This window comes from Varanus komodoensis, unplaced genomic scaffold (genome assembly GCF_004798865.1).
Source record: "Varanus komodoensis strain SLA01 unplaced genomic scaffold, ASM479886v1 scaffold32, whole genome shotgun sequence".
NCBI lineage: Eukaryota > Metazoa > Chordata > Lepidosauria > Squamata > Varanidae > Varanus > Varanus komodoensis.
The window spans coordinates 1622287-1636465 of record NW_025335798.1 but is presented as its reverse complement, the minus strand read 5'-3'; the positions used below and the strand labels follow the sequence as shown (position 1 = coordinate 1636465).

General features: G+C 48.6%; 1 protein-coding gene across 3 annotated transcripts in view; it reads right to left on the bottom strand.

The window, feature by feature from the left end:
• Nucleotides 1–220: 220 nt before the first annotated feature.
• The window catches only part of OBSL1 (obscurin like cytoskeletal adaptor 1), a 64445-nt gene continuing 50486 nt past the window's right edge, over nt 221–14179 (bottom strand). For all 3 annotated transcript variants that reach the window (XM_044438073.1, XM_044438074.1, XM_044438075.1), the window contains 12 exons: nt 13520–13795; nt 10847–11113; nt 9988–10257; nt 9096–9362; nt 8353–8619; nt 6969–7081; nt 6559–6712; nt 4473–4634; nt 3073–3177; nt 1921–2187; nt 1072–1341; nt 221–430 (listed from right to left, as the gene is read on the bottom strand). In XM_044438073.1, the coding sequence (XP_044294008.1) occupies nt 423–430; nt 1072–1341; nt 1921–2187; nt 3073–3177; nt 4473–4634; nt 6559–6712; nt 6969–7081; nt 8353–8619; nt 9096–9362; nt 9988–10257; nt 10847–11113; nt 13520–13795 (2426 nt within the window). In that variant the 3' untranslated portion in view covers nt 221–422. The remainder of the gene's footprint in view (nt 431–1071; nt 1342–1920; nt 2188–3072; nt 3178–4472; nt 4635–6558; nt 6713–6968; nt 7082–8352; nt 8620–9095; nt 9363–9987; nt 10258–10846; nt 11114–13519; nt 13796–14179) is intronic.

The following is a 14179-nucleotide window of genomic DNA, read 5'->3' as shown; positions in this document are numbered from 1 at the left end:
TTTTGTTTCTATCCTTTTTTCCCTTTGGCCCCACCCACCACTGGAATGTGGCTCCTGAAAGTTTCTCCAAAATGGAGCTTGGTTCTTGGGCTGAAAGAGGTTCAACGCTCCTGGTATAGAGGCACAAGTTAACACAGCTCCAGTACCTCACCTCCTCCTGCTGCTCCAGGCAACTGATGGAACATCCCACCAGAAAGCATGTCAGGATAACAAAACAAAATCAGGAATTGAGAGCATTTACTAAGGCAGAACCTGTTTCCCTTGCCATACAGAAGAGGAAGACAAGAAGAGGAAATGTCTGTGTCCAGGTAATTCTAACTGTCCATGTAACTGTCTCCAACTTGCTGATACTGCTTGCCCTCGGTGGCCCTGGACCTTTGATGGTTACCCATGGCTCTCCCACACTCGGAGCCTTCCAGATGCTAGTGTTCTGTGTAGAAAGGAAAAGAAGTTGTTAGGAGAAATACATCCACAGAAGCACAGTTCACTTATCTGCCCTTCTTTGGTGGCATTTTCTAAACCTGAGAGGTGAATTTCATTTTGGAGAACTCTGGGGAGGCCAAATTCCAGTGGTGGGCAAAACTTAGTGCAAAATGGGTGGGTTGCCAAAGGCAAAAAGAGTGAGGTCAAAATGCCAAAAATGCCAGCACATTTTAACTGATATCTCTTGCTGCTCATAACTAAGGCTTAAGAAAGGCATTTGCAACCTTTCAAAATGAAAAACTGCACGAAATTCAAGAAATCACCCAATGATCTGCGGTCAGAAGAAAGAGCATGGGGAAAGGCGGGGATTGGAAGAAGACATTGCCATCTGTTGAACCTTGGGAGGCTCAGACTGGCACCCCAAGAAAGCTAAAATTGCCCCCCAGGCCTGAAGTTCTAAACACACCCCAGATTTCCTTGCCCCTGCCAGGAACCCAGAAGGGTCTACAGCAGTGTCCAAGACCCCACCAGTCCATTTTTCCTAAGCCAAGGTCTGCTCCTATTCCCCTTACAATTCACTTTCATGTTTGGGGACCCCCTTTCCACTTTCCCCTGTCACCGGTGAACACAGCTGCCATTCACACATACCTCGGACTGTGAGGTGGGCTTTTGAGCGGGCATTACCCACGGTAACCTTTACCATTCCACTCATGCTGGGTGCGGTTTGGCAGAGCCTCAGCCTATGGATGTGTCCCACACTCTCCATTTGCACCCACGAGCTCGGCTGTAACTCCTCTCCATTGAGGCTCCATTGGGGGGCACAGGATGCAGGAGCAGATATTTCACACTCAAACCGAGCTTCAGAGGGAGCCACCACCTCCACATTCTGCAAGGCCCGTACCACCTGGATCCCTTCAGCTGCAGGGACAGAGAACACTATCAGTTTTCCACAGGACACAGTGTGGCCAGCACACTACAGCAGAGGTGGCCAGAAGGTACCTTGGGATCTACTAGTAAGCCTACAGGTAATCCACAGTAGGTTGGCAAGTGTTTCCAGTTCCCAAATGTCTAATAATGAGAACAAGAAGACTCCCCCACTACACTAAAATTAGGCTGGCAAAATGAAGCAGCTCTATGAGAGAAACCAGTAACAGATGTGTTGGTGTGTGTGAAAGAACTATGAACTCAGTCCTGATACTGAAAACATACTCCTAGCCAGAGCATGTGCTCATAGGCACTGGCTGCTACACCAAGCTGCTATTTTGTCCCTGAATCCAGAGGGCTGGTGGATCTGGGGGTTGTAATACACTGTAGATCCTGCAAGCCCGAAGTCTGCCCTGCAGCACTCTTTCTTTGTTCTCCCTTCCGCCTGCTGCCAGCACACAATTCCACGTCTAATCGTTTCTCTGCAGTTCTGTCTGCCAGCTCCCTTGTGACCAACCAATCCTGCCCCCCCACCCCCGTTTCTCTTCATTGCACTCACATGTTCCCCCTTACCCTCCACTAGCAGACAGGCTGTGGAGCAGTCATCCAGTGCATCACAGGTGTAGAGACCCTCGTCAGCAGGCTCAACGGAGTGGATAACGAGGGTTCGGTAACAGTCCAAGTTGCAGATCTCATACTTGGGACCAGCAAAGATTTCTTTGTCACCACGGAACCAGCGCACGCGCCCACGGGACTGAGACACTGTACATTCCAGCGTGGCTTTGTGCCGTGCTAGTACAGTCTTGTCCCGCAGTGGCTTCACAATGCGAATGGGAAGGGCTGTGAAAGGAGCAAACTCTGAGATTCTGAGAGCTGGGTTCCCAACACCTGACCCCTAACCCCTCCACCTCTGCTTATTCAATAAAGACGACTTAGCTCTTGGCAACAGTGGATCAATGAAATTCTCATACGCAAACCACGTATCAGGCATAGGCAACATGGTGCCTGTGAGGATCATCATGCTCCAACACCTTTCTTGGGGCCCACTGACGTGCTCTACACCTCCCACTTGATTTTTTTTTTAAATAAACTTTGAGAGGAAATGCATGAGTGGGTGGTGATCCACAGCTAGAGAAAAATGGAATGGGAGTTGATATGGCTGACACAGTAGGAGGCAGCAGGGAGAGAGCAAAAGGGATTTCCTTCTAAGAAATGGGCTTCTGTTGGTGTTGAAAGCTGTGGGTCAAAGGAGTTGTTTAGTGCATTGGGGCTCAGACTGCATCTTTGCCTTGCACACAGTTCTTTGGGCACATTACTTGTCCTTTGTGACTAACCATGCCCCATGCCATGCATTTTGTGCTCATGCCCAAGACAGTTTCTCAATTTTTAATGGACTCACGGGCCCCAAAAGATTGTCCCCGACACCATTTGTTCACTTCTATATAATTTAATCCCCAACATGCCTGCCACATCATCTTTATCTCATCATACATAAATTCACGCCTGATCTAACTGCCTATTGACCATGCAATTCATTCATGTTCGCGGTTTGCTTAGATTCTAGGCTCTAGGATAGCCTTCCCCATCCTGGTGCCCTTTGGATGTTTGGAACTATAACTCCTATTGGCCACAGTCAGGGATGGTAAGAGTTGCCATATACCTGGAGGGCACCAGGTTGGGGAGGACTGGTCTAGAACCTGTTCCCTTGTGAAGTAGCTCCCTTACCTTCCACTTCCAAGCGAGCTTCAGAAGTGGCTGCCTTGGCTAGAAAACGGACCAGGCCTGCATCCTCAGGACGGACACAGCACAGAAGGAGGAAGTGCCGGGTTCCTAGGGACAAAAACCAGGAAGGATGTTAGCTTTTTTCAAGGGTTATGTGGGGTTTGGTTTCCAGCTCTAAGATGAAAAGGGATTGGGCTGGAATGGCTGTGGCTGAAAGCAATGGCGTTGTGTGCCTCCACTGTGCTGCTCATTAAGATGATGAAAGATCTTTCCAAATTATACATATATTTGTATAAGAAATAGATGGCTGCTGCAGGGAATCTGAACAGCTTTTGGCAAAACTGTTGCAATTTCCCAGTAGTTAAACCACAATATTCAGATGCTGTGGAAAAGCATCTGAGTATTGCATCTGTTACAGTAACATGTACTTCATGAGCTGCAACTGTGCAGGTGATTGGTTAATGCCCGGGACACTAGCCCCACCCACCCCTGGCATTATGTGACCTTTTGAAACCAAGGCATGGATCTTTCAGGTAGCCCTTTTGGGCAAACAGCAGGAATAATTCAGCTAAACGCCCCCTTTCATCCAAAGGGAGAATTATGTTTGTGCTGAAACCTGCCATTTGAAATTAGTGGAACAGAGAAGGGCTTAGGTCAGCAGAATTACGCCCCAAACCACGGAGGAGCACAAAAATATTTCTTCCTTCTACAATGCCTTTCACCATAATTGGATGATTTTTTTTCCACTTAAGGAAGTTCTTGAGACCACAATTCTATGGTGCTTCACATAGTGTCACAGGGGCCATGTGGCACAGTGGACCTCCCTTTATGCCTGTGGAGAGGGAGGCTGGCAGACGGAGAAGTAGGTCCAGCCATACATTCCTCTTGAGCAGGGTGAAGACAATGGCAGAAAGGAGACATGCTAGAGCAGGCCAGGGGAGGTTTTGAGGGATTCCAAGCCCTCTCATTCCCTCAGCATGTTGGGAGCGGATAGAATTACCCCTGCCCTGGAGCTAGGGTGGCTGGGTGTCCTCTATTTGAAGGGACATCACGTTTAAAGATAAAAGAGCCATCAGAAGAGAGAGCAGGTCAGGGGCACTGAAGTCACCTCAGCACAGTCCTCCTCACTGTGTCAATATGGATTGTATTTCTTTTTAAATTAGGGTAAATATTTCTATTTTCATCTACACATATAAATGAGCATATATAAAAGTTATGCAAATTGCATCTCCTTTTGTCTTTTTTAGTTGATGATGGTGATACGTAAGTGGCCACCTTACCTAGAGATGATTACTTATTTTATAGCCCACAGGACAAATGGGAATATAAAAACTGGAAGTGTATCAAAGTTAAGGAATCATGTATGCACTATCACCACAACAAGACTGGAGAGGTTCACTTACCTTCCTGTCGGATTTTCACAGTGCTCGTGACTTTGATCCTTTCTCCATCCCGGAACCACTCACCCTTCACATCCTCAAGCGACACCTCACACATGAAAACAGCATTCTCATTCTCCCGCACACGCACGTCCTCCAACTCCCGCACAATCTGAACCTGGCGCTCTGCAGAGGGGGAGAAAGCATGGGATAGGGGCTGAGGAGTTCCTACTGGGTGATGATGGGTTCATATATTTTCCAGCGCTGACCATGGCATTCCTTCCAATCGAGACTGAGACAGGCAGACTGAGCTCCTCTGAAAAAATTTCTTTTCCATGAATGCTCATTTATGAGTTGAGACATAGTAAATGGATTCTCTGAGATTGTAAGAAGAGCTGCATTAGATCAATTGTACATCTGCCCTGAAGTACATAAGAGCCCTGCTGGATCTGACCAGAGGCCTGTCAAACCTAGCACCCTCTCTCACTGTTTTTCTCTGGCAACTAATACTCACTGGTCTGTATATGCTGCCTCTGAATGGGAATATTCCTTTTAATCATCCCTTTTTCGGCCTTGGGAAGCCAGATTCCTCCAGGAAGGTTATGAGTAAGCCTCCACCAGCAACACACACAGACTTTAATTTGTTCCCAGAATTGGGTATTCAAAACTAGACTTACTAAAAACAATTTATGGCTATCATGCTTAATATGCATTGATTGTCTAACCAAGCATCCCCAGACAGGTGTCACCACACTCCCTGTGGCCTGGTGGCCATGGTCTTCCTCTGCACTCTGGTATAAGAGATTCTGTCATGGGATAAGCATCCTATGAAGGGGGAATCAGTAGAAAACAGGTTTATGAACCATTTGCTTCCCTTACCTCCACTCTCCAAAAAGGGAATGTAACCTTGGGAATGTAATACAAAGTAAGGCAGCATTCCTCACCCTGATGGCACCAGGTGCTGGCAATTGTAGTCCAATCCTCTTGGAGGATATCACATTGGGGAAGGCTGGTTTAACCCTTTAAAAAGCCACTTAAACCCCCTCTCCAAGTCCAATGGAATGAGTAGCTTTAGTGTATCAGCCTTCAGTATCTTCTTCCTCTCTCCTTCATTCCTTGGATCAAGGGGACTACTAGTGCCCTGTGACTCCCCTACCACAAACATACTGATTTCACTTCTGTAGAACTGCCATGACTCCAAAGAATCCCAGGAATTATAATTGGTGGAGGTATGCTTAAATTCTCTGTTGGAGATCATTACTCCCCCTCCCATTCTAGAACTGAAAGAGGTAATTAAGGGATTTTAAACCAATTTAACTCTGTGATGTCTACATATGCCCCACCTGTTATTTTTTCTGGCATCAGCTGCAAAATATAAGTATCTGGAAACTGGGAATCACAGCAGCTGAAAAGGTCCTTCTTCCTTATTTGAAACATAGTTGGGCTGACTGCTCTCTCGCTGGAGCAAGAAAAGCATGCCTATGCTTGCCCAGAGATACTTCCATTTTTGTCATGACTTCTTATACCTCAAGGCAGATCCTGGGTTTAAAAGCAGCTTCTGCAGCTGAGCCCGAGTTCAGGTTAAACCTTGAGAAACTAAGTAGAATTTTTCCTCCCCTTACCTTTTCTGTACAGCATGTTTTAACCACAGACCTAGGAAGGAGCATCACTCAGTGAGTCATTTAGATTGTTTGTCCTAAGAAGGGATATCCTGTACTTTAAAAACAGCCTTGACAGAAGACTGTCAAATCTTTTCTGGAAAGATTTAAGAGCCCCTCCTCGGTGCATTTTTCCATTCTGATATGCTCTTATAGCTAGGATAGTATTTTTAATGGAGCACCAAATGTTTATCCTAAGCCTAATTTCCTGTGCAAGCTGTACAAACTTCAAGAACAAGACTCTGACTCACCATGGTGTACTGTCAATGATCACCCGCCCCTCTCCAGGAAGATACAAGAAGGAACTGTCGGGGAGACAGGAGCAGGGACTAGAGGATATGGCAAAGGGCAGCAGACTCCTGTTCCACCCAGGAACATGAAGGTTTGGGGTGCCTTGCACAGACTAGTCCCAGACCAACCCTCCTCCCCTCTCTAGCCCAGGCCATCCATACCAAAGACCCGCAGTTTGGCAGAGGCACGGCAGTCACCGGCATCACACGTATACTCGCCCGCATCTTCAAGGCTACAGTGATTGAGCTGCAAAAGGCGCCGGCGTCCCACTGAATACATCCGGCAATTGGGCCCTGTCTGGATCTGCTCCCCATCCTACAGCAACCAGGAAAACAGAAAGCACTGTCTGGGGAAGAGTTCAGTGAGATGGGGAAAAGAAAGAGGGAAGCAGATGGAGTGTTGCTCTCAGCCTAACTGACGATGGGCAGAAGCAGACTGGGCCACACTGAGCAGAAAGGCGGGCTCTCCTTTGAATGAGCCATGCTCTTTTGTATGTGAGCTGCTGCTCTTCAGAGCATGGGGAAGCTCAGCGGAAGTTGAACAGGGGGCATGCTAGAGGACCCACCCTTACCTTGAACCACTTCACTTCGGCCAAGGGCTGGGAGAGTTCACACTCAAAAGTGGCTGATCCCGTCTCAGGGATGCCCAAATCCTGGGGAAAGCGCAGCATGGTAACTGGTGGCTCTGCAGGGATGGAGGCAAAGGCAAAAGCAACTGATGCAAAGATGAGGCAACTTTGGGAACGAAGAAGGCATCATGTCATCACAACGCTCTGCTTAGCCCAGCTGAGACATTCCTCCTGGCTTGGCACCACACCAACTTGCAGCCCTCAGCAAGCTCAGTTTGAAGGACACTTGCTTCCTTTCTTCTGCTCCTTCAGCACTCCCAAACCCAGCACTGCTATCAGTGACTGGACAGAGCACTGAAAGCACACTGAGCTTTGGATGCTAGTCCTCAAGAATACCAAGGGCTCTCCTGGACCACACGAAAGACCTCTCTAGCCTGGCATCATGTTTCTTGCAATGGCAAGCCAGATGTCTATTGGAAGTCCACAGCAGGTCATGAATGCAAGAGCACCTTCCTGCTCATACTCTCCAGCAACAGGTACCGAGCTGCCTCTAGTGCCAGATGCTGACTAATGACGGTCAACAATGTAGATATTTCAGCCCCCTTTAAAGCTGTCTGAATTGGTGGCCATCACTTCATCTGGTGGTAGCAAATTCTTTAGTTTAACAATGTGCTGTGTCAAAAAACTTCATGTACCTGCAGTGCTATATGAAGTATAAAGCAGTTAACAGCAAACAGGGGGTTGGCAGTGTTGTAGGACTAGTGTTTTCCCTGGTTAATGTCACCTAAACCCTCTTTAATTCCAAGGACTAAACTGCATTTCACAAAAACGTCTGAAGCCCACATTCTAGTGTTGGCATGACTGAAGGCAAGTGGGTGCAGCTAAAATAGCAGCATATTGTAACTTAAAGCTGCCGCTGCTAGTTGGAGAGGGATTTCAGCCTTTAGGATTTAGGGGAAAACTGCACAAAAGCCAGGAAAATACCAAAGAGCAGGGAGTGGGGCCATCTGGGGGACCCCAGAGGGCTTAACTGGGACCCCAGGAGGGTCCTATTTGGCTCCTGGGCCAGAGGTCCTGCACCTGTGTCCTAAATCACAGTGAATGCATGCCAGGGGACTGTAGCCAAGAGACTGGCTTTGCTGCTTGCTTAAAGAACGATCGCAATCAACACCCTGTGTAAGCTGGCACTTCCATGGCGAAGGTGGGGATGGTGGGATTGGAACTTTGCACCGTTATGCCCTCTGCTGAAGAGCCCAGACCAGAGGGCAGCACTGGCACAGTCATTTCAGGCGAAGGGCCCGAGCCACAGTGGGCTCCCGAGCATAAGCCCCCATCACATCTCCCCTGTACAACCTCCCTCCCTGCACCACCCGCCCTGCTTCAGTACCTCGGACCATAAGGCGGGCGCTGCTCCGCACGGTGTCAGCAGTAAAGGCCACTGTCCCCGAGTCATCTAGTGTGAGCCCCAGCAGAGTCAGACTGTGTGTGCAGCCCATGGCACTGACGCGGCAGGTGGAGCTGGGCTTCACACGGACGCCATCCCGTGTCCAGACCCCAGATATGTTGGCATGGGATAGCTCAAGCTCAAAGGTCACCGTCTCCTTCTCAAAAGTCTCCACATCTGATAGTGGTTTCCTCACTGTCACCTTTCGGGCTGGTGCATGGGAGGAAAAGGGGGAAGAGAGCAGTGAAACATCCACTCTTGCCAGGAAGGGTCTTGTTTCCCAAAATGGAACAGCAGGAAGAACAGAAAGTACACAGTGCCTTCCAGAGGCAGAGATTCCCCATGACATCGTATGATTGCTCCCCGTATGGCTTCCACCAGCCTGGAAACTGGGGCCCTGCATCTCCTACCTTAGCAAGACCTCTACAGCTTTTAGGGAGCAGCCGTGACTCTACTCATATACAACTTTCCATGCTGACGGCATGCAAAGTCCTACACAGCACCTAGAACGGACACAGACCCTACTAGAGAAATTGACAGTCTAAGATAGAGGGATAAAATATATTTATTTCTCTTTCATTTATTTGCTTCATTGCTATACTGCCCAACAGGCAACCACCTGGGCAGTTCACAAAAAGTAAATGGTTAGGATAAGGCTGGGGAAGAGGTCCACGGTAGGCACTTACGCTCCACGCTCAGCTTGGCTTGGGTGCGGTCATGCAGGCTCTCACAGCGGTAGGTGCCGCGGTCCGCAAGCTCAACGTTGTGGATGGTGAGGGCCCGCCGAGACCCCTGTGCCTCCATCAGGTATTTTGTGTTCGGCTGGAGCAGAACGCCTTGCTTCATCCACTGCACCTCAGCGCTCTCCAAGCTCAGCTCCACCGCCAAGCGCACATCCTGACCCTCCTCAGCCACCAAGTCGCGCAGAGTCTGCACAAACAGCACCTGAGCCTCTGCAGGAAGGAAAAACACCCAAACCTTGGCTCCCTACAGGTTTAGCTCCTATCCAAGTGCACACAGCTCTCAAATAGGAAAGAAGCCTTGCTTCATAAGCTCTGCCCTTTAACCATTTTACCCAGGATCAATGTGTTCCAAGCCCATTTGCAACTACTGAGTTTGGTACAGGATACAGAAGCCGGCATCCTAAGAATCCTGGCTGTCATTTTTCAGAAGTTCAAGCTTGGAACCTGCAGGGCTAGGGAGATAACATTTTGGAAATTGGCCACACATGCAGTGCCTGGCCAGAACAAAGAGCTAGAAAGAACTGCCAACATGCCTGGTATTACCTGTCCACCATGGAAAAAAGCAGCCTGGATCGTGCCAAATTATCAAATCTGGTGAGCATTACGAATTTACATACTTTATTCATGCCACTGATGCATACTTTAGAATTGGGGAACAGCATAGATGTGCAACCATGGCACCGGCTTCCTTCTTGAAGCAGGACTCCTGGCCTCTGTTCACTACCAACACTGGCGGTGCCCAACTGCTAGCCGTGGTCCATCCGCATGTGCTGACCTTCCTCTCCCAAGAGTGCCCAGCTACTAGCTGCTCCCTTGCCCTTCTCCTTCTCCTTACCTTGCACGCTGAGCCTGGCTGAACTAGACAGGCCTTCTGCGTGGACAGTGACTATGCCCGTGTCACTCAGTCGACAATGTCGTATGGCGAGGGTGTGGCACAGTCCATTCTTGGTTGTGGCTAACCGCTCGCTGGGCACCACGTCTTGGCCGTTTAGCTGCCACTTCAAAGCTACGTCGTCTGGAGACACCACAACCTTGAAGGTGGCATCATCACCCTCCAGCACGGTTAAGTTGTGCAGCTCAGAAATTAGCTCCACCAGCCTAGGGACTGAGCAGGGGACAGCGGGAGGAAAATGCTGTGAGTCAGGGAGGTTTGGCTGATTGATCAAATGTTTTCACCACCTCTGAAAGCTGTTTGCACAGCATCATGCCAGCCTAGGTGCAGCCCAGTAGCCCCAAACCCTCATAACTTCTCTAGGGCTTTTATTTAAGGTCCTCCTATGCAGGGCCCCACGTTCCTGCCTCTCCACACCCACTTCATGAAGACAGAGAGCAGCTGCCCTGGGCAAAACCCTTAGCCCCTATTATCTAATGATGCATGAAAGATTATGGAGCCGAGTTCCCAGAACCAGCAGTAGGTGACTGCACAGGAAGGAAGGAAGGAAGGAAGGAAGGAAGGAAGGAAGGAAGGAAGGAAGGAAGGAAGGAAGGAAGGAAGGAAGGAAGGAAGGAGCCTTATATGGGGTCAGATGACAGGCCTGTCTCACTCAGTATTGGCCACACAGCCTGGCAGCAGCTCTCCAGGGTTCAGGCAGAAGGCTTTCCTAGTGCTCTCTGGAGATGTTGGGGGTTGACCTTGGAACTGTGTGCATGCAGAGCACCTGTTGAACCACTGAGCCCTTCCCCAAAGGACTCACTCTGGACTGTGAGGATGGCCAGGGTGCGGTCGTCCTTGCTCTCACATGAGTACTCTCCAGCATCCTCAGGCCCCACATGGCTCAGGGTCAAGGAGCGCTCCCGTCCCTCTGCTCGGATCTCCCGGTGTTCACTGGGTTCCAGCTCCTGCCCATCTTTCAGCCACACTACGTCACCCTTGGTTTTGCACAGCTCACACCAAAACAGCACTGTCTCCCCTTGCAGGGCTGACACATCTGACAGGCCCCGAACAAACTTCACTGGCAGTTCTGAGTAGGACAAAGAGCAATGCAGGGACAGTGAACAGACTTTAGCAAAATGCATCACACCCTACTGACTGGACGTGTCTGGAGCCTGGCCATGAAAATCTTGATCATGCACTAACCCATTTGCAAGATCTCAGGAAAAGCAGTTTGCTTTCTTACTACATTTCCAGCTTTCATAACAAAAGTTAAATGTTTGAGGACAGATGGATAGGACTTGCTAAAAGCTCAGGAACTAGGAAGATCTAGGAGAAGTTTAACTGGGACCAGAAGGGAAAATTTCTGCACCAGTCGTCTATTCTGCCCCTCTGCAAGGTCTCCTGTGCATAGATATGAATTGCCTCTAAAGTCCAGCATCTTCATTCCCTATAAACACAGGAGGAAATTAAATGAATACATGCAGATGTGCACTACCTATGCAAATTGTTGTTGTTATTGCATTGCATTTATATCCTGCCCTTTTTCCTCTAGTGAAGAACCCAAGGTGGGCTACATATCTCCATTTTATCCTCATAACAACAACCCAGTGAAGTAGGTTAAACTGAGAGTCACCCAGTCAGCTTCATGGCCAAGTGAGTACTAGAAGCTAGATCTCCCCGGTTCCCTATGCAACACTCTAACTACCACACTGGCATTAGTGAAGAATTTGTAGGGAACAAGACTTTGCTGCTTTATCATCTTGGCATCAAGAGGGCTGAACTGTTCCAAGAAATAGATCTAGCCAAAAACACCAGTTGTTGAATGAAGGAACAGAAAATCTTGTGTGAATATTCTGAGGCCAAGAAGCAATTTTAGTTTTAAAGTAGGGAGTACAGGCTGCCTTCAAAAGAGGATCTGTATTATAATAGACAGCCTGAATGTGCCAAGCTGCTTTATGCAGAGCCAGATCATTGGTCCATTGAGTCCAGAATTATCTTTTCAGCCTAGCAAATCAAGGTCTTATGCAAATTATTTTTGCTAGCCAACAACCTGGGACTTCTTTAACTGGAGATGCCAGAGACTAAGCTAGAGACCTGCTTCATGCAGAGCATGAAGAGGGGCCACCTCTGCCGTGGCCCCTCCAAAGCAAAATCTATACCACCATCTCTGTGAGCAAAGCCAGTTCAAACCAAAAAAGTGAAATGGGCATTCAAAACAACTCTGTGGTGTCTGGAACACTTATTGCTGTCACCACCATACAAACTGGAACTGCCCTGCTGGACCACACCAGGAGTCTACATTAAGTTTCCACCACAGGGGAGACAGATGAAACTGCAGCCTCTCAAAATGTTATGGCAATGAAAGCCACCCTATTGTTTGCCCCTAAGCATCAGTCACTAGGATATATTGCCTCTATATATGGAGGATCTTTTTTCAGTCCTGGCTAACAGCTGATGATGATTCCCATTGCTGGGAAAAAGACAGGCTATGACTGGATTCGGATAACACGATTACCCACACCAAGAGGTTGAGTGTGGGCTGAGAGTGAGTTGTGGTGGAAACATGGATTACTGTTATGTCTGGCCCCAGCTGCACTAACAAGCAATGGCTTGATACCCATAAAAACCCATGAGAGATCCCATGGTTTTTCTTGGGTTATTCACCATGGTTATCTTGGCTGAGTTCAAACAACATGATAACGCAACATCTCAATAACAACCCACAGTTCAATGACAGCCCACCCTCAACCTATAATCAACCTTAGAGGATTGGTTATTGTGCTGTTTGAACCCAGCCTATGTCTTAAACTGGTCAGAGGTCTGTCTCTTCTGCCTCAGGACTTTGTCAAGATGTAACAGCAAGTAAACCTCATATTCTACAGGCAGTTCTCCCCTATTGATCTCTGCCCTCTTCACCACTTTTTCTTCCAGCATGCACGCCCCGACCTGCACAGTATGGCTGGGAAAAATTATCACAGGGACTACCATTTTGCAGGCAAAACTCATTGTACTGCTTGCTTGCTGCATATTTCTGCTAACACGCCCCTCCCCACCCCCACCCCGAGTTTGTTTGTGTCACCATCCTAAGACCCTTGTAAAGGATGGGGTAAAAATGTTATTAAAAATTATAAAAGTAATAGGTAGTAGTTAGGTTGGTGGATAGATTAGCAATCTCTCTAGCCAATAAAGCTAAGAGAAAGTGAAAGAGGGAGGGACAGAGAAAGAAATTCTTGCTATGGGAGGCTCATTGAACCTTTGTATAGGTGGGAGAGTTTCAGGCAGTGTAGCTTACTCTAGTGCTGCAGTATTGTAACAAAAGGCTCAGAGCATGCCAAAATTCCCTCTTTAACATGACCACCATCTTATTCCATTCTGAGTCGAGAATCCCATCCTAATCAGGCCATGTGCCTTTTGTTCAGTTACACAGCTGGAACTGCAACAACTCTTAGACGGAATGGCTTTCCATGTATTCCCCAGGGCAGAAATAACTTACCTTTAACGCTAAGCTCAAAATGCAGCTGGTCTTGAGGAGAATGACAGATGTACTCGCCAGCATCAGCCTTGACCACGTTGCTGAGCAGGAGGCTGTGCACCCGGCCTTCTCTGCGCAGCTGGCAGTGCTCGCCCGGCGCCAGGGCACCTCGGGGTCCTTCCCAGCTCACCACTGCTGGCTCCTTGGAGACAATGGCTGAGAGCACTGCACTGCCCCCCTCTAGCACCAGCACCTTCTCTGGATGCTCTGGCTTTGGCACAAACAGTACTGGGGCCTCTAGCAGAACAGTAGGAGCAAAAACAGCAGTGCCATGTGAGGAAGGATGGGAGGAACATAGGGATACCGAGGCTGGGTTCTCATTCTCCTGACATTTGGTCTGTCCTTCCCATCAGTTTTCACCTTCACCCAAACTCTCCCATGTAGGTGGAACATGAGACTTCCAAATATGTGACATCCACGCAGGTTTTACTCTGGGAGCTTCTGTCCAGCTCCACACCACTAGGAAAGAGAAAACTCCAAGGGCCACGTTGGGCGCACAAGTTGCCCAACAAAAGCCACCCCTGTGCTTTATGGCACCACCAGCTGTACGCTGCTCCTGGCACGGCCTCCCTTGCTGCTGCTGCTCCTTCCATGCCCTCGCTCCCTTCCATCACCTCAATG